The sequence below is a fragment of the Emys orbicularis genome, chromosome 7 (genome assembly GCF_028017835.1).
Source record: "Emys orbicularis isolate rEmyOrb1 chromosome 7, rEmyOrb1.hap1, whole genome shotgun sequence".
In the NCBI taxonomy this organism is placed as follows: Eukaryota; Metazoa; Chordata; order Testudines; family Emydidae; genus Emys; species Emys orbicularis.
Window position 1 is genome coordinate 108,732,970 of NC_088689.1, and position 18,545 is coordinate 108,751,514.

The 18,545-nt window shown below is 43.4% G+C and overlaps 1 protein-coding gene across 1 annotated transcript in view; it reads right to left on the reverse strand.

Annotated features, from left to right (window-relative positions):
• Positions 1–16,740, reverse strand: part of KBTBD12 (kelch repeat and BTB domain containing 12) — a 38,467-nt gene extending 21,727 nt beyond the window's left edge. The window contains exons 1-3 of the mRNA XM_065408668.1: positions 15,671–16,740; positions 14,324–14,594; positions 8,548–8,698 (exon numbers count right to left, since the gene is read on the reverse strand). Of these exons, the coding sequence (XP_065264740.1) occupies positions 8,548–8,698; positions 14,324–14,594; positions 15,671–16,740 (1,492 nt within the window). The remainder of the gene's footprint in view (positions 1–8,547; positions 8,699–14,323; positions 14,595–15,670) is intronic.
• Between the last annotated feature and the right edge of the window lie 1,805 nt (positions 16,741–18,545).

Genomic DNA, 18,545 nt, shown 5'->3' on the forward strand with positions numbered 1-18,545 from the left:
AGAAACTTTTCTTTGTCAGAATCTACTGTATATTGCAACTGCTCACACTCCATTCCAGAGGGTTCTACCTTATTGCCCGTCCTGTACAATGAGTTTATGAAGTCATCAGGAGGGTTAGTCAGGACATGTGGACTGCTGTGGTACCTTCAGGCTGCTGGAGACACTCATTTCTACCTCATTTGACCTGGCTGGAGCAGTTAAGTAACTGACTCAGTGTTTGGCTGAGACTGGGGAATGGATGAGGGTGAGCTGGCTGAAGCTCAATCCACACAAGATGGAGATAGTGGGAAAAGCCTCGTGAAGCATCCAGAAAAAAAACAGAAGAGATTGGATGTGATAGCTGATTGGGGGGAGGCAGCTGTCCTACCAAATATTCTGGCAGGACATTGATATGATGGGGGCATGCCTCTCTATTCTGGACTTTTACCATTTTAATTGTGCATATCTTAAACTACCTAAAGCTGTGGAGAGGTGCCATGAAAAATAAATGGCTCCACTGACCTAAAACTCCTGTACGTGGTGTGTGAAGGAGCACCAACTGCTGTTTCAGCCTATAGTCTGGAACAGCAGCTAGAAGGTCTGCATTGTTTTCCCCTTCCCCCGCCCCACCTCCCTGTGGACTTTTGCCATTAACAGAGTGGGTGAATTCAATCTCCTTTCCACCACCACCCAGCTTAGTTCTCTGCACAAAGCCCGATTACTTGACCTTTGTGCAGGGAGAGGTGGATTTCACCCTGGGAGTTTTGAACATTTCTCTGCCTGTCATTTTCACATCTGTCACAAAAGAGGATTTAATTCCAGAGCACTGTCCCTACCCTTGCAAACACACCGTTTCAACATATAGACCCTTTATGTTATTTTCTTTCCCCAGGAGACAGTTCAGATGCCACTGTGGGACTAAAATAAGTCAGCAAAGCCACCTTTGTGTTCCCAAAGCCATTAATGCTTCAGAGCTTTCCCTATCATGCTTGGATGGTTCTGCAATCAAACACACTTTCAAGGGCACTCTGCAAGCAGCAGTTCTAATGGACTTTAAATTTAACCTGAGGCTCCATTAGCAAAATAAATATATAAATACAATACATAGACTTTATTGAGAAATCAGGATTACAAGACAAGCCTTTTGATGAAAGACGACGACGCAGGGTAGGTGATGTGATCAGTACAGCCTCAGAATTTCAATGAGATACAGTGCTGTGCCTTACATATACCCACACATTGTTGTTGATTGGCTGAAGGCAAAGAATATTGTTTCACTTTAGGACAACTCTCTTCCCCTCCACCTCCCTTATTCTTACACAGTGAGACTAAACGGGATTTGAGTCACATCCATCACAATAACTAAACCTAGGAAATGGTACGGGGAACAGTGGTATGAAAAGATGGGTAAACAAACTCCTGGTAAAATTGAGTAATCAGGATTTTGGGTGGGTATCTCTGTAGAGATGGTGGGGGAGGGATGGAAGTAACGAGTAATACTCAGCTGTGCTGGTGCTTAGTTGGAATGGTGATTAGAGCCTTAAAATACTCATGAATATATCCCTTTTGTGTGTGTGCGGGGGGTCCGGTACCGACCTCGGCATCAAGAGCCATGGGTTATGTTACCTCAGCCATGCTACTGAAGCCTACGTTTTCAAAAGTGGCCACTAATTTTGGGTGCTACTGATACTCAACTTGAGACATATGGGGCTTGATTTTCAATGGAACTGAGCACCCACAAAGCCCACTAACTTCCATGAATGTGGTGGGTATTTAGCACCGAGGGGTCCCAAGTTGGGTGTGCAAAAAAACATATGCAGCTGAAATTACAGATCATCTAAGCTCAGTCAAATGGGGACTGTAATACTTCCCCACCGTCTCACGCCCTTTGATCACAATACACAGGCAGTGAAAAGTATTCTTAGTCCTTGTTTGAATTTTTATCAAAGAGAAATGAAGATGAAAAAACAGAGCAGGTTCACCAATAAGCAAGTGAAATCTAAGCTCCTTCACTCCCTCTCTTTCTGTAAAATAATTCACTATTAAATTGATCTCTAGAATCCACAATGGATTTAATAGCTCTAAACCCTTATGTAACATTTCCCTTCATTACTCTTTAACAGCACTCAAGCTGAGTATTAGGACTTGCATTGCTCTCTCACTCCCTGTAAACCAGCGCTGCATAATTGGTTTAAGGGAGAAATAAGGGAGCCATAATGCTAGCCCCGACAGACTCTTACAGAGATGGAATTGAAAACCACCTGCCATTCTTTACTATTGCAGAGAAAACAGATGACGTAACGCGTCTTGTAGCAAAACATGAAGGAAAAGCTTGACTGGAAGAAGGGATGAGAAAAGCAAACGGTTGCCAACACAAACCACAATTTCAGTTCCAGCTTCTCCTACAACACGCTGGTAGTCTCTCAATGGCATGGGGGAGCTTCGGATAGCCAGAATCAGGCCAAATTCTGCTCTTGGTTCAACTGCCATGCAAGCTCACTTACCACAGTCAGATGTGAACAGGGATAACCAAGGGCAGAATTGGGCCCATTATCTGCTACTCAGAGGAAATCCAGAATGTATTTATGAATAGACATGTTTACTTTAGAAGCAGCATAATTTATTCAAAGGCACAGTTAATACTGAAGCATGAAAGTTAAAATTTCTCCTTCCAGTTCCTCCTACACAAACCTTCCTTCCCAGAGAGACCCCTGAGTACCATATTCAAATAAGTATTTTATGAGGGAGACATTCAGAATTTAATTGAACCTCATTTAACTGCTTAAAACTTTAAAGAGAAGCTCTCAGCAAGAGCTCAGGGGAAAACTCAGTTTTAATGAGGTGGTATTCCAGGGTAAGGAGGATAAACAAAGATTCTTTGATTCCCAAGTCCTTACTAACAGGATTTTTCATTTAATTCCTTCTATATTTTCTTATTTATAAAAACAGGGATTACATAACATAAAAACAATGCAGAACTAATGCCCTTATGCCAATGCAATATCGCTTACCACTGACCTATATTTCAAAGACTGTAGTTCTTTTGAAAGTGTTTTAGCATGAGCTGGTGCATTTGGCAGGTCTTTTTCTAATTTACCCATCAGTCGTAATGAGTTTTCACAGTCTCAGATGCAAAGGATTTCTTTTTTTTTTTTTTTTTTTTTTTTTTTAAGCAAGAGATTAAAATGCATGACCTTAAATAGAGCCTTCCCATCTGGTTTTCTTCCAGAAGTATCTCAATTGGCTCTGTCATTAAGAACACAATACCACTCTTTCTTGAGCTTTCTAACGAATATAGTTATGTTCCTGGGAAAATATGGAGAGAAAGAACTAAGATCAGTCGAATGTGGTGAATAGGAGAAAGGATTTTGAGCCTCAGGAAAGGCTGTTCATTTACTTGGAAGGATTATGTATGTCATTTAAATAGCATAAGAGTCTCCAGGAACATTATCTGTTGCAACAGCCAATTCTAACGTAGAACAGCTGATAAAAGACACATGGTACAGGTTCTATGAACAATACAATCCCTCAAACAGTACGAGTGTTTCTCATATCCCTTATATCAGTGTAACAGGAATAACTCAATTTAAGTAAGTGGAATTACATAGGTGTAAAGTTGGTGTGTGACCAGAATCTGGCCTTATGTAATTATCAATGTGTATTTCTAGTTTGGAATTTAAATAAAGCACTTTCCGTATTCTGACACAGGTTCTCTCAAACCAAAGGATCTGGAGTAGTCAGTCTTCAGGGTCAGCATGCTCAGTTCTCATTTGGATTGAGAAGTACTCTTGGGCAGTGTCTGTGTATTCTATGTTCTGTGCCAGCAGATCTTTTCAGAAATTAACACATGAAAGACTAAAGCCAGATACAGATCTCAGTTAGAATGGTGTAAGTCTGGAGTAACGCCACTGAAGTCAATAGAGTTACTACAGAGTTACACCATGGAACTGAGAGCAGAATCTGGACCTGAATATAAAAAATTATGTTACAGCAATTTACTCAAAGCAAATACGGCATGCATGCCTTTTGCTTCATATTGGTCTTAGCTAATTTCTTTAGTTATTTATTTGTATTGCAGTAGCACCCAGAGGCCCTAGTCCTGCTTGGGGCCTCATGGTGCTGGGTGCTGTTCAAACATACAGGAAGACACGGACCCTGCTTCAAAAAAAAAAATCTTATTTAGTTTGGATGCAGGTGTTAAATTTTGTTTGAAATGAGTTAAGTCCAGCCTTTCTGCAATACCGTTCTTATGAGCTGAGCATTTATTCAAGGAGAGGCTATATTCTCTCCCATTTATTTATTTAAATCACACAGGCAGCAGGGATCTCCATGAGCTTTCTTTCATGGAGTTTCCTTCTCATCATTCTATTAAGAAGATAGGGTTTTCCCCTTATTGAATGGGGGGAGGGGAGGTTTGTTCCACAAACCAGTGGACCTTCTGAGATGCATGCAGCTCTCAGGGAACCCACGGAGACACTGTTCTTCCACACAAAGGCCACAACTACGTTTACAACAGATACCATAAGTGCAGCCCGAGAAGAGGGTAGCACTAGGAGGGAGATAAGCATGGTCAGAGTCCCCGTACAGTAGGTTTGTTCAGTGCCACTTCAGATGCTCCCAAAAGCAGAGCTTGTATAGAGCCCTGGTGGGAATTAAAGCCAAACCCATCATCTGGAATCCTCGCAGAGGGAGGAACACTACCTTGCCTCCACTAGAGTAACTCTCTCCCCAGGCCACAAAAACTTAGCAACACCAAAAGTTACACCTCCCTTTGCCAAATCTACTGAAATTGCACCATAATCTGCAAATTGGCTGCAGATTTAACAAGTCTGCATAGCTTCTCTGGAATGGCATATCTAGCCATAATGCATAGTATTGGTATCTCTGGGGACACCATATACAGGGACTCCTTCAGAGTGTCTTCAGAATCTGGCTTTTGGAACAAATTGGCATTGTCAGTCTTTTTCTAGCCTCCCACAGTGCTTGACATTCCCTGTGAAACCATGTAATGTCCTGAGAGTCCATGCCTTTGAGCAGCTTGCCATGGGTTTTAACCATTCCCCATGACAGTTATTCTTTGGTCTGTCCACATCAGCCCTAGTTGTTTCCACTCTCATTCTCTCATGGATGTCATCTGCATGACCAAGAGCTTCACCAACCAGATTAAGAAAGCTTTCAACTTGTTCTTTTTACTGTCACGAGTTGTCTGTCTGCCTAGCAAGGACACCATCACCATTGTCTTTATAAGGAAAAGTGTATCCATTTTCGCAGCCCAACAGTCTGAGAATTCACAAGGTAACACACACTTGTCACTGTGAATAAACCATAGCATGTATTTTTTGTGCAAGGTTTTAATTCTAGTTGGCATGTGGGAGCCTAGTGCCAGAGATGAGACCATTTGTGACACTAGCAGAATGAAACACCAATACCAGTGACTACCAGGCAGTCACCAACCTGTTTTAATATTAGAATTCTTTTGAGGCTTGGAGAGGGAAAATGGTTTGCAATCTTTTACACAGGACACTCAGATGGTTACTGTTAGGAATTCTAAGTGCAATTGTGCCCTGAGTTGCATTGGTGTAAATCTGCAGTAATTCTGTTGATAGAACAGAGTTTCTGCAGTGTATTTAAAGGCACAAAGTGTCCAGAAATCTGTATTTTGTTTTCTTTCTGTATTTTTTTTAAACACTAGAAGAAACTGTCTTGTTAGCAAGGTGGTCACTGCCAGAACCAGCCTACAAAATGCCAATTTTAACTGAAGTGCAAATATGGTCAGCAGTGTGACTGGAAACATAGCACTGTCTTTCTCAAGAGATCTGCTCCCTGGAGCAGATTTTGATCTGAGTTAATGCCAATGTAAATTCCAAGTAGGGTGACCAGATGTCCCGATTTTATAGGGACAGTCCCAATATTTGGGTCTTTGTTTTATATAAGCTCCTATTACCCCCCACCCCTGTCCCAATTTTTCACACTTGCTGTCTGGTCACCCTGATTCCAAGTAACTCTACTCACTTCAGTGGAGTTACTTCCAATTTACACTGTTATATGAGAGATCAGATTCTGGCCTCCGTGACTTTAATCCCATTTGCTTATTTTAGTAACAAAACTAAAGGTCTGTGGCAGCACAGCATCCTGGTACCCCTGCTGTGACATATTGCAGATAGTGACACTATCTGTTCCCCTCCTAGTCCCAACCACTGTCCTGCAACAGGCCAACAGGCTCTGTCAAGTAGCAGTCTCCAGTTCAAAGAAAATATAAAACGAAAGGGCCTTCTGCCCCTCAGGGTTACCCTCTACTCTTGTAGAGTGCAGACCCTCCACACTTTCTCCTTAGAGACCCTGCTCCTAACAAGCTGCTGACCCTCAGGGCTTCTTCCCTGGATTCCCTCCCCCAGTCTGATTTTCCCCAGACTGGATCCTTAATCCCAACCTACCTCCAGCCCATTTGCTTGGGAGTTGTTTTTTCCTAGGCCTGCCCCAGGAGACTCCTTCCTCCCTACCACCTCTTCCCTTCAGGGCCTAACACAGGAGATAATCTCCTTCCTGTAGCTCTCTTCCACAAATAAGCTCTCCCACCCAACTCTTCACCATCTGGATCTGATAAGTGAATTGAGCCACCTGATCATGATCAGCTGGGTGGAGGAGGGTAGATGATCTGTCACAGGTGAGGCTAAATCCAAATCCTCTTGAAGGACCAGCAAGCCTATGACAGGGCCCAATCCTGCAAATCCTTACTCACATGAGTAATCCCCTTGATTTCAGTGGAGCTGCTATAATGGAAGGACTATGCATATAAAGGTATGCAAGGTCAGCCCCACTGGTTTAACCTCCTTTTGCTCCTGTTAGACCTGAAGAATTGACACAGTGATGGGAGAGGGAGCAGGCTTCTTGCCTGGCTCACACATAATCAACAGAATTGTTAGCAAAGTTCCACATACAGAATCTTTGCTATTGGTGTTGACTGGCAAGCAAGAGAGAACCCAACTTGCCGTTTGGAACCCTGACTCAGCTTGTGGCACTGACAGTTGTAAATGGCAGAATACAGCTTTTCACTTGTGAACGAAGCAAATCTCCAGTTAAGGGCAGGAAGAGACCATAAACACGGCACTCCACAATGCCATTCTTTCAGCCACTTTTCAGACTAAAATGGCACTTTCAGCAAAATTATATATTTCATTCTTTTATTCATTCCGGTACATATTTCTTGCCATGTGACATTTTAGACTGAGAACGTTGGATGTAGTTTTTCTTTACTAACCACAGCTCTTCAGAAAGCTTCTCTGTGTTACAGTATCACATTCACTGTATAGAAGACTGCCAATCTATTTAATCAAATGCATCCGAAGACTGCTTCATTTCTCCCTCCCTGCCTTTTTTGTATCATCACAGAATTCTTGGTCTTGATCTCAGGACACTTGTTCCTGAAATACATGAATAGAGCCTCTTTCTTCATTGACATTGCTGCTGCCTCTACTTATGCACTACATTGCCTGTTTCAAGCTTTCATTATTGTACCTACCACAGAGGACCGGACTTCATCTATATTTGATCATCTCAAAGCACCTTTGAACCTACATAGGCTACACTATCTTGATCGGACAAGATGCTGAAGTTCACCTGCCAGTGACCTTTGGCAATAACCATTTTCCACTTTTTGACGGTTATTCCTGGCTATGCCTATGGGGACACTCAGTTCCACTGTAGACAAGGGTCTCTCTAAACCAAGATAAGGGCAGGGTGGAAGACATTTTCCTCCTCTGCTACCCAAGGATACTCCCCTCAAATCACTCCCCTCTTGGAAATCCTCTACTGACTGTCTCTTGTATTCCATGTCACATTCAAGCTTCTCACCCTCATCTTCAAGGCCTTGCACAGTCAAGCCCTTGCCTATAATTCTGCTCTCATTTCCACCCACTCCCCTTTCTGTTGTCTACTCTCCTTCCAAGTTACATATTTTCCCCACTTTTCCCCCCTATGCTATTCCCTATGCCTGAAACACCTTCATTCTTTTTCTGCATTAAACCATCACCTTTTCTTCATTCTGGTTTATCTTTATTTTCCAAGATGTTTGATAGTAGCAAAGGGGAAGGGAATCTTCCCATTGACTTTAATGGAAGTTGCACTGGACCCCAAAATAAAAAAGGCTGGTCATGAGGTTAAGGCATGAGATTGGGATTGCTGGGGTCTAGTCTCTCCTCTGCCAGATCTCTCAGGCAAGTTACTTCACCTTTCCGTACTTCAGTTTCTTCAGCTGTAAAATGGTAGTAATGAGACCTCCCTACCCAAGAGGGCTGTGTTGTGAGTCTTGATTCATTAATATTGAGATCCTCAGGTGTTAAAGAAATTATATTAAGCCAGAGCAATAAAGTTTCATTTCAACTTCACCTAACTGAATTTAAGAATGCAAGAAATTATGAAAAAAATAAAAAAAACCCTCAATCCATTTAGTCCAATATACTTTGCCCTACTGTTGAAAACAAAAGGTGCAATCTTTCATTTCACGGAGGCAAATTGCTGGGAAAAATAAAAAGTGGTTGTGCTATCTGTTAAAAATCTGTTTCCTCTTACCCAAGACATAAATCTCACTGTTGACTACAGCTGTGCTGAAGCGGTATTTTGAGTACTTCATTGGTGTGCACTCTGTCCATTTGTCTTGGCCTGGGTCATACTGCAACATTCTGTTACTTAATCGATCCAGCTCATCGTCAGGGAGATCCATCTGTATGAAATATGACAGCCATATAATAATACAACATTTGGAGCCCTCTGGACATGCCTGCGTGCAATTAATCACAGCAGACAGCGGAGCAGATAAATAACAAACACATCAATTATAGCTGTGAAGTGATTCATACTCACTACGATTTACCAGTACCCATGACTTGTGGCTGGAAGTAGATTGTAGAAGGCAGATGAATAACAGTGCATTTATATTCTATAGCAAAAAAGCTGAGGATTTGGGTAATAACAAAACATCTATAGACACAGCTCTGACAGAACATAGCTCTTTTATAAGGCCTCTGTGAAGCTCTAAGAATAAGTCAAAACCTTTTTTCAATACATTCCTTTCCTCCTGAAGACTGGATTTCTATTTACTTGGTTACTCATGCTGTACCATGAGTTTTGATGGGGTACTTTAAAGGCTGCTCTAAGAACCTCTTTATATACAATATTTGATCTGAATTAACATATATTTATTTAATCAACAAATAATTAAAACTGAACAATTGCTAAATCTTTCCATTTAATAGTTTTAATACTAAACCCCTGGCTTCCAACTACAGCTTTGTTCCCATTATACTCCTCCCATACCAACTCCTGCTCCCCCTGTTCATTCCAGTCTTCCTCCCCATTTTCTCTCCCTTTTGGTGCTACGTAAGTAGCTATAATTATGTTTTCAGAGTACGGTGCCTTTAAATGTAAGCAGTCTGCTGTGGGGGAGGGCTCTGAAGTATTTCAATGAGAGAGAGCGCACACACGCATCCTCTGCTTACTCATGGGGTTGTTATATTTGTTCTTTTTTGCTTGTTGTTTTCCTTAGTATAAAGACACTCTGACATCATGGCAATGGGCAAGGAATAAAAGCCTAGATAATGAAAGTAAATTACACTGAACGTGCATGCTTTGCTCTTTGTGCACGGAACACTTAACTTCACACTTTTCTTCCACTGCTCCCAGAGTCCGCAACCATCTCACTGCCCTCATCAGCCTCCTCCCAAACCTACCTGTGATGGCGGCCCTCACTCCTGGAGCATCCTCTCAGTATAGCATCACCATTACATCCCTGCCTCAGTTTCCCCAGTGGGCTTTCAATAAGGGCAACAAGACACATGTGTATTGAATGGGGCCCCTGCAGGGGTCTAGTTTATGTAACCCAAAGGTGGAACAGTATACAAACAGGCCTCCCCCTCAGCATCTCTAGCTGAAGGGGGAGGGGGCTGAATTAACCTTAGTCCATCAACCCCACTTATGTCCAGGTCCCTTACCAGCAAGGCCCTCTTGTCCCAGAATCATCTTCTGGAGCCAGGGCATTTTGTCATTGGCTGGGGAAGGGTCTCTCATTCTGGGTCAAGATCCCCACAGACATCAAACCATGACCACCCATCCTCAGAACAGCCTATAATTCCTATGATCAGGGGCTTCTGTTGCTACCTGTTGAAGTCCTTCCACAGGGGCCACTGAGCCTTGGCATTCATAGCTCTTCCCCTTCGGAACCTCTCCCACCTAGGAACATTCTTCATTGGTTTCCTTTTCTAGTGAATCCCCTCACCAGGCTCCCCTTGAGAACTTTCTCCTTGTAGGGACAGTTCCCTTCCCCAGGAACCTCTATTCTCTGGCCCATCCCCACAGAGATTAGCTTCCTTTTATTACGTCGAGGTGCTTCCCTACCTAATTAATGGCCTCCCGTTATTCAGTGAGGTAATTAGTCCCAGGTGAACCTGGGCAGCCTCATGTACCCCTTGTTGAGCCTTCATAGGGTTGGCTGAGCCCCTGACCCCTTCAGAGGCCAGCTACCCTCTGACAGAACCCCTTCATAAAATCCTTCTTTCCTTCTCATTATTAACAACTCCCAGTTCCACAGGCCTGATTGACACTCACTGCACTACTCCAGGTTTACACTGACGTCAGTGCAGTTACACCAGTGCAGAACTGGAGTAATGCTGTGGTGAGTCAGGCCTTCCCTCTCCTGAGCTGTTGTGATATGACCTATCTTGAGTTCGTCTTGTCTTATTTCAATTATAAGGTCTCAGTGGGGAGGGCATATGTCTTTGACTATGTTCTGTGAATTGACATGTACACTTATGGCACTATAGCAATGTTATATCATTAATGTTTGTCAAGGCTGATGGAGTGAGTGCTCAGGGTTGCGCAAATATAAAGATAACCCCTAACCTGAGGAACTTTAATATGCTTTCATACTGCTCATTTGACAATATAATACATACACACCGGGGTGGGCAAACTTTGGAAATTGTATGGTGGGCCATGAATGCTCACAAAATTGGGGTTGGAGTGCAAGAGGGGGTGAGGGCTCTGGCTGGGGGTGTGGGCTTTGGGGTGGGGCCAGAAATTAGGAGTTCAGGGTGCGGGAGGGGGAATCAGGGCTGGGGCATGGGGTTGGGGTGCAGGAGGAGGAGGTAAGGGCTCCGGCTGGAGTTGCGGGCTCTGGGGTGGGGCTGGGGATGAGGGATTTGGGGTGTAGGAGGGTGCTCCAGGCTGGGACCAAGGGGTTTGGAGGGTGGGAGGGGGATCAGGGCTGGGGCAGGGGGTTGGAGCACGGGCTGGGGGGGTGAGGGCTCTGGCTGGGGGTGTGGGCTCTGGGGTGGGGCCAGAAATGAGGAGTTCAGGGTGCGGGAGGGGGCTCCGGGCTGGGGCAGGGGTTTGCGGTGGGGGTTCTGGGATGGGGGTGCAGGCTCTGGGGTGGGGCTGGAAATGAGGGGTTTGGGGTTCAGGAGGGTGCTCCAGGCTGGGATTGAGGGGTTTGGAGGGCGGGAGGGGGATCAGGGCTGGGGCAGGGGTTTCGGGTGCAGGAGGGGCTCAGGGGTGCAAGCTCCAGGCAGCGCTTACCTCAAGCAGCTCCCGGAAACAGCAGCATGCACCCCCTCTGGCTCCTACGCAGAGGCGTGGCCAGGTGCTTCTGCACGCTGCCCCATCCACAGGCACCGCCCTTGCAGCTCCTATTGGCCACAGTTCCCGGCCAGTGGGAGCTGCGGGGATGGCGCTTGGGGTGGGGGCAGTGTGTGGAGCCCCCTGGTTGCCCCTAAACGTAGGAGCCGGAGCGGGGATATGCTGCTGCTTGTGGGAGTCATGCGGCGTGGTGGCATGCACGCGCCGAGTGGCCCCCGACCCCACTCCCCAGCTGGAGCACGGGAGCAGGGCAAGCCCCAGACTCCGCTCCCCAGCGGGAGCTCGAGGGCTGGACTAAATTGGCTGGAGGGCCGCATGTTTCCCGCGGGATGTAGTTTGCCCTCCCCTGATATACACCCTTAGTGCCTGAGAGGGGAATACTAATACTGAAGCAACACACCTACCACTGGGTCGTTGGGTCTTTCACCACTGTGGCTAATGCATTCTGACCTGTGCAGGTAGATTCTTATGTAACTCCTTATCAGTTAATGCTAAACTGCTCATCCCAAACAACTGTATGCATAGATACGTACTCGTGAATTGTCACAGAAAGTGCTAGTTGGCAGGTATCAGTTCCCAGGTGCCTGTATTTTTACCAGTCTCGGCTCAATATTCAGGACAATAGCTTCTCAGGCATTTTTCTTCTTAGTTTTAGAGCACTATCAAGCTAGACAAAAGCTGGGTGTCTACCTTAACATCTATCTTTGTTATATTACAAACCACCCAGCTTGAGCTTTTTACAGCCATATTATTTCCATGTTACGTATGTTCTTGTATTTTAATTATTTTAAAAAAGAGAAAGTATCTTTGCTCAGTTTCAGTGTCAGACCTACTCTCTTATCATTCTGTTGCCTCCTTAGGGATTTCCACACTCAGAATATCTTAACAGATGCAAATTGTGCTTTCTGAACATGTTTTAGTCTTAAATTTTTAAAGATTTGTTTCTAAAAAGTGGTCCCAAACCAACAAGATGTGATCACATTTTTAATATCCTACAGACAACAACATATATTATAAATGTCCCACATAAAGTCTAACAAATTTTTTTGGAGGAAAATTGCATTTGTGACCAAACTAATTTTTTGATGAAAAGAATCTGCTTTTCCACTAAAAGTTTTAACTTTTTATAAAAAAAAACCCCAAACACCTAAAAACGGAAAAGTTTCCCCAAGAAATGGAGCTGAGCTGTGAAGCTTATATATGGATTTGGACCTGAAATTTACCAGAGTTTATAGGGGTTGGATTTTGGATTCCAGTATGGGTCCATGTCTTAGAATCATAGAACCATAGAGTTAGAAGGGACTGCAAGGGTCATCTAGTCCAGTGCTTCTCAAAGTGGTGGTCCGCGGAGCGGTGCCGGTCCGCGAGCAATCGGCTGCCGATCCCCGGCGAGTTTCTTCATAAGAGCGTCGAATAGGATAATAATATGGCACCGGTCCCTGGCACATTGGGAAAAAAAATTGCTGGTCCCCCACATCAGATAGCTTGAGAAGCACTGATCTAGTCCACGGGTTCTCAAACTATGGGTCAGGACCCCAAAGTGGGTCACGACCCTGTTTTAATGGGGTTGCCAGGGCTGGTATTAGATTTGCTGGGGCCCGGGGCTGTAGCCCGAGCCCCACCACTTGGGGCCAAAGCCGAGCCAAGGGTTTCAGCCCTGGGTGGTGGTGGGGCTCAGGTTACAGGCCGCCTGCCTGGGGCTGAAGCCCTGAGCTTCAACTTTGCCCCCCTTCCCACATGGGGTGGTGAGGCTTGAGTTTTGGCCCCCCCACTTGGGGTGGCGGCGCTCAGGTGGGCTGAGGCTTCAGTCCTGCCTCCTGAGGTCACATAGTAATCTTTGCTGTCAGAAGGGGGTTGCGGTGCAATGAAGTTTGAGAGCCACTGATCTAGTCTAAAACCCTGCCAAGATGCAGGATTTGTTGCATCTCTTAAACACAACTATTTGCTGCTGATAGAAAAGTTATAGAGGACAATTATTAATTAGTGGGATGTAATAGTGCCAGGGAAGAGCCAAGTATAATCATCACCATGATTTATTTTTAATTAATATTTCGCTGGATTAAAAACTGAGTAAGGACTTCAGGATTTACCCCAGGCCTATGCCCTGGTCTACAATGTGGAAGGGGGAGGAGGATTGACCTAAGTTACGCAACTTCAGCTACGTGAATAACATAGCTGAAGTCGACGTACTTAGATCGACTTACCGTGGTGTCTTCACCGCGGTGAGTCGACGGTTGCCGCTCCCCCATCGACTCTGCCTGCACCTCTCGCGGAGCTGGAGTACAGGAGTCGACGGCAGAGTGCTCAGGGGTCGATTTATCGCCTCTAGACTAGACGCGATAAATCGATCCCCACTGGATCGATCGCTGCCTGCCGATCCGGCGGGTAGTGAAGACATACCCTTAGTAAAAATGGAACGTGAGTGAAATCGTGTTTAGACAGGATGCATTTTAAATTTTTTTCTCACTGAGAAATTCCCTTTGAAACAACTGGCTTTATTACGGGTAGCATATAAATTGAAGATTATATGACATGGACATTATTTCCCCTTGGCCTGCTTGATTTTCCCATTAAAGATGTGAGAGGAATGAGTGCAATTTATTTTTTGCTTATAACTGAGGTATTTTAACTATGTAAGAAGAGCCACAAAGTTAGGCAGCACATAAGCCAGGTTCGCTAGCTCTTATATAATAAAATAATTAGTAAACTTCTTTACCTGTGGTGTCCAGCCTCCCATCACATAGAGTTTATTATTTACTGTTACCACAGCATGGCAGGCCAGTTGCACTGGAAGAGGCGCCACACTTCTCCAGCTATCTTGCTCCATGGAATACTTCTCAACACAGTTTGTGACCAGATATTGGTTTTTCAGTTTCATTTGCCCTCCTATGACATACAGGTCATTATGAACAGTGCCCAAGGCATAGAGTTCACGAAACTGAGCAGTGCACAAACTTTGCCAAAACCGGTTTCCTCTACTGTGGTACCTGTAGGAAAATCCAAAGTTAGAAACTGTGGTTCTGATAAAATCATATCAATTTTGTATTTACATCTCCCTTCTCCAGTTTCAGATGATGTTACACTGACAACAGAAGTTCTTTCTCTTGTCAACAGAGAAGAAAAGTTTCTAGCCTTGAACTCAGTGGGATTAGTCATGTGCATTAAGTTACTCACATGCATAAGTGTTTGCACTATCAGGGCTTTAGTAGGGATTTAGGAACCTAATTCTAGGCACTTAAGTTTGAAAATGTTGACCATAATTAAAGTGTCCTTATTTTGCATGAGCTGAGCACTCATAACTCCCACTGCACTCAGTGAGAGCTGCAGTAGCACCTCTGAAACGAAGGCCACATTTATTTAAGTGCCTAATTATGGATTTATGCGCCTCAATTTAGGCCCCACGTTTGCTGATGTTGGCTTCAGTTTTTTATCAGTCTTGATTCCGGCAAAGCTCTCATGTCCTTAACGTGGGTTTATCTGAGTGAGGAATGAGTAAAAACAGAGTGAAGGTTTCAAGATTATTAATTATTATTAATTATTATTATTATTATTATTATTTATTACATTTTAGCTCCCATGCATGATCAGCATGGTATAGTTAAAGCTGGGTGTAGATTCACGAATGACCAAACTCATTCATTAATTTCCACATCTCAGATATCAGCACCACTATTAAATAAATGACCTGGAGGAATGATCCAGGAAAGAAAATACTAACAAACTGGTGACCTTTTGGTTAGGGGAATATGAGGTATACAGAAAGAGACTTAGGACCAAATCCAGCTCACTTTACTTATACAAGGATTCCATCTAAGTCAATGGGCCTTCTCATGAGTAAAAGGGTAAGGATTTGGCCCTAAATATAGAAGGAAATGCCTCCCTGTTTCATGGAGAGGGACAGATTGCCCTTTGTAACAAATTGCTTTGGGTAACTGAAATCCGTATACAAACATATGGGGAGAAGAATGCTTTCTCTGGTGACCTTTTCCTGCTCCAGGAACATTATTTATAGTTTAACTTTAAAACAATGATTAATTTTTTCCTCCCGTTTGAGGATACACACCTATAAATTTCAATGTTCTTGGTTTTTTGTCTAGACATTTTGGCAACACTGGCCTCCCCTGCCACAATAATATCGTTGTTCTCAGTGACAACACCGGTACACACACATCCTAAACCCTCACCATACTTCGGGGAGGAAATGAAGTAAGTCTTTTGTGTTGCAGGAGCGTAACAAAAACTGGCATCTGCATAGCTACCATGTCTTGATCGAATCCCCAGAGAATTATTGCCGATGCAAAGTAGAAGACTGGTGGTCTCCATGCCATAGCGAAGACTGAGAGAGGGGTGGTTGGATTTCTTTATAGTTTCTAATGCTCCATCAATCATATCATGACATTCTGAATTAGACAGAAGCACCGTGTTCCTTTTCCGAGCTTCCACTAGGAAAGAAGGGCTTACAAGTTCCAGTCTCACTTGCTTCAGGAGTTCAATCAGGTGCTCGACACGTGATTTTCTGCTATGGTTCACCCATCTGAGGACCAAGTCCAAAATGCTCTCCTCCCGGGATACATTCAGATCATCTGATCTTATGAGACTCAGCAATTGCTGTGCTTCAATCTCTAATATTTCTTCATGCAAGCTCACCTCAGCAAAGTGCTGATACAAATATTGCCTGGCTTGATCGGACAATTCTTCTGCCCCAATGTGCTTTGCAAAATAGTAGATCCCCACACAGTTGGAAGCATCCATATGGTCCATCATGTATTTCTGACACACATTGAAAACATCTTCCATCTGCATAAAAAATGCAGCAACAGCAACACTTTGGACATTGAAATGAGTGAGGTGCAAATCTGCACTGTACATGTAGTTAAGTATTATGGACACACTCTCTGATGAGATGTCATAGAGCACCACTTCTCTTTGGGTGCATTCAAGCAAGCCACAGGTAAACATGGCTTTGAAATAGGGACTGAACGCAGCCAATATCAGTTTATGGCAGGGGAACTTCTCACCTTCTGCTACAAGGACCACATCAATCATTTGTGTTAATTCTTTCATCCTGTTTAATTGATCCAGTAAAGTCAAGCTATGTCGCTGCTTCCTTTTCCCTTCGGTCTTGTGATCCATGATAAAACTCCAAATTTTCTATTTTTAAATCTCTTCAAGAACTTGCTTGATTTTTGGAAGAGCTATTTGCATGTCCGATTGCTCTCAAAGTATATGAACTTCATCATAAAATATTTCTGGGGGGAGGAAAGCATATAATTTTCTTATAAGAATAAATCCTCAGACAATTGAATTTTGCTGTTAAATCCTAACAATAGTAAGCATTTCTAGAGGACAGGTTACAAAACATTAATACATACTTGAGCATGTATAACAGTTTCACTTTCAAACTGAGCTTGATTCCAAGATGACCACTATATCATTTTCACTCTTGTTTTTGATGCCTGAACAAATGAAATATAGTTTTCATTTTGCATCTACAATTGATACATATTTTTAATATTCTGACTGCTCACTGGCGTTTAATAGAAAAAATATTGCATTACAGTAATGTTATAATGATGTAATGCATGCTACCAAATATTTATGGTATTGTTTAGAGAGATCCAAGAGATTAAATATTACGTCCCAACTGGAACTAAAATTACAAGGCCAAGTCCTCCAGGCCTCACTCAATCAAAACTCTTACTGATATTATGTGTAGACATCCAGCTACCTGCTAACTGAAAATCAGGCCCTGTGTTTCTGCTTAGCCTAAAAATCAGTTATTGGTATTGACAATGACACTCATCATTTGAGCCTATTTTGACTTACGCTGACAGGTTAAAAGTCATATGTTTTATTGACCTTACCTATGTGACAAATAGGTTTCACAGCTCAGATTATTAAAATTGAAAGAAATTTAAAATTTACTTGTCACCATTACCTTTTACATTGATCTCAGCCTGGATTTTGAGAATCAACTGGTCAGTTTCACTTCTGTTTATAGTCCATTTAGAATCACTTTCAGGTTGTCATAGGCTAGCACAATGTTGCAGTATTTGCCTTGCAAACTCTGCAACCCAGTGGGAGTTCTGCGAGTGCAATTAATGCAGGGTTGATCCCTAATTAAAGTCTTTTGCCTGCCTTGACTAGTTTTAGATGTGATAAAACTCCAAGGGAAAAAATATACTTTCAACGACTATATTTTTATCTCTGCCATTTGGCTCACAGTTTTCCTCCCTTTTTCCTGACATGTCACAGATATAAAAATTAAAGACAAAGGGCCTGATTTCAGGGCATTTACACTGGCAAATAACTGGAATAACACTTTGTGAGTCAGTGTTCTCCAAAGACAAAGGCCACCTCAAATGATCTTTGGGGTTAAGTAATTTTTCCATTTTCTCCCCTCAGTTTTCTTGTCAGTCAAAGAAACCCCAAACCTTCCTTTCAGAGTTCTCTTTTGTGGCTCTCTGCTGTCACCTCTCTTAGGGCCTGATCCAAAGTCTATTAAAGCAAATGGAAAGATTCTCAATGACTGTAAAAGTTCATGGATCAGGCCTTCAAGCTTCAGTTCACACACACACACACACACACACACACCCCTAAAGAAAACCAGTCCACCACGCAGATTTTGCTGAATGTCACCTTATAGTTCGGCTTCTTTAGCTCAGTAGCACACTTCAGTGCTCACTCTTCCTTAAAGACTTCAGCAGGAGTTTTGTCTGGGTAAGGACTTCAGGAAATGGGCCCACAAGGCTAACAACAATCGTGGGTTTGAGTCTTCATTGCGTCACACCTTGTATAGTCATTTACACTTCTGTGAAGCAAGTGTAAAACATGACCACCAATGCAAGTGAGTGAAGAATTCAGATTCACTATCATTTTACACCAGAGTAAATGTACATAACGCAAGATGGTAGAGATTCAAGCCCACTGAGCCCATA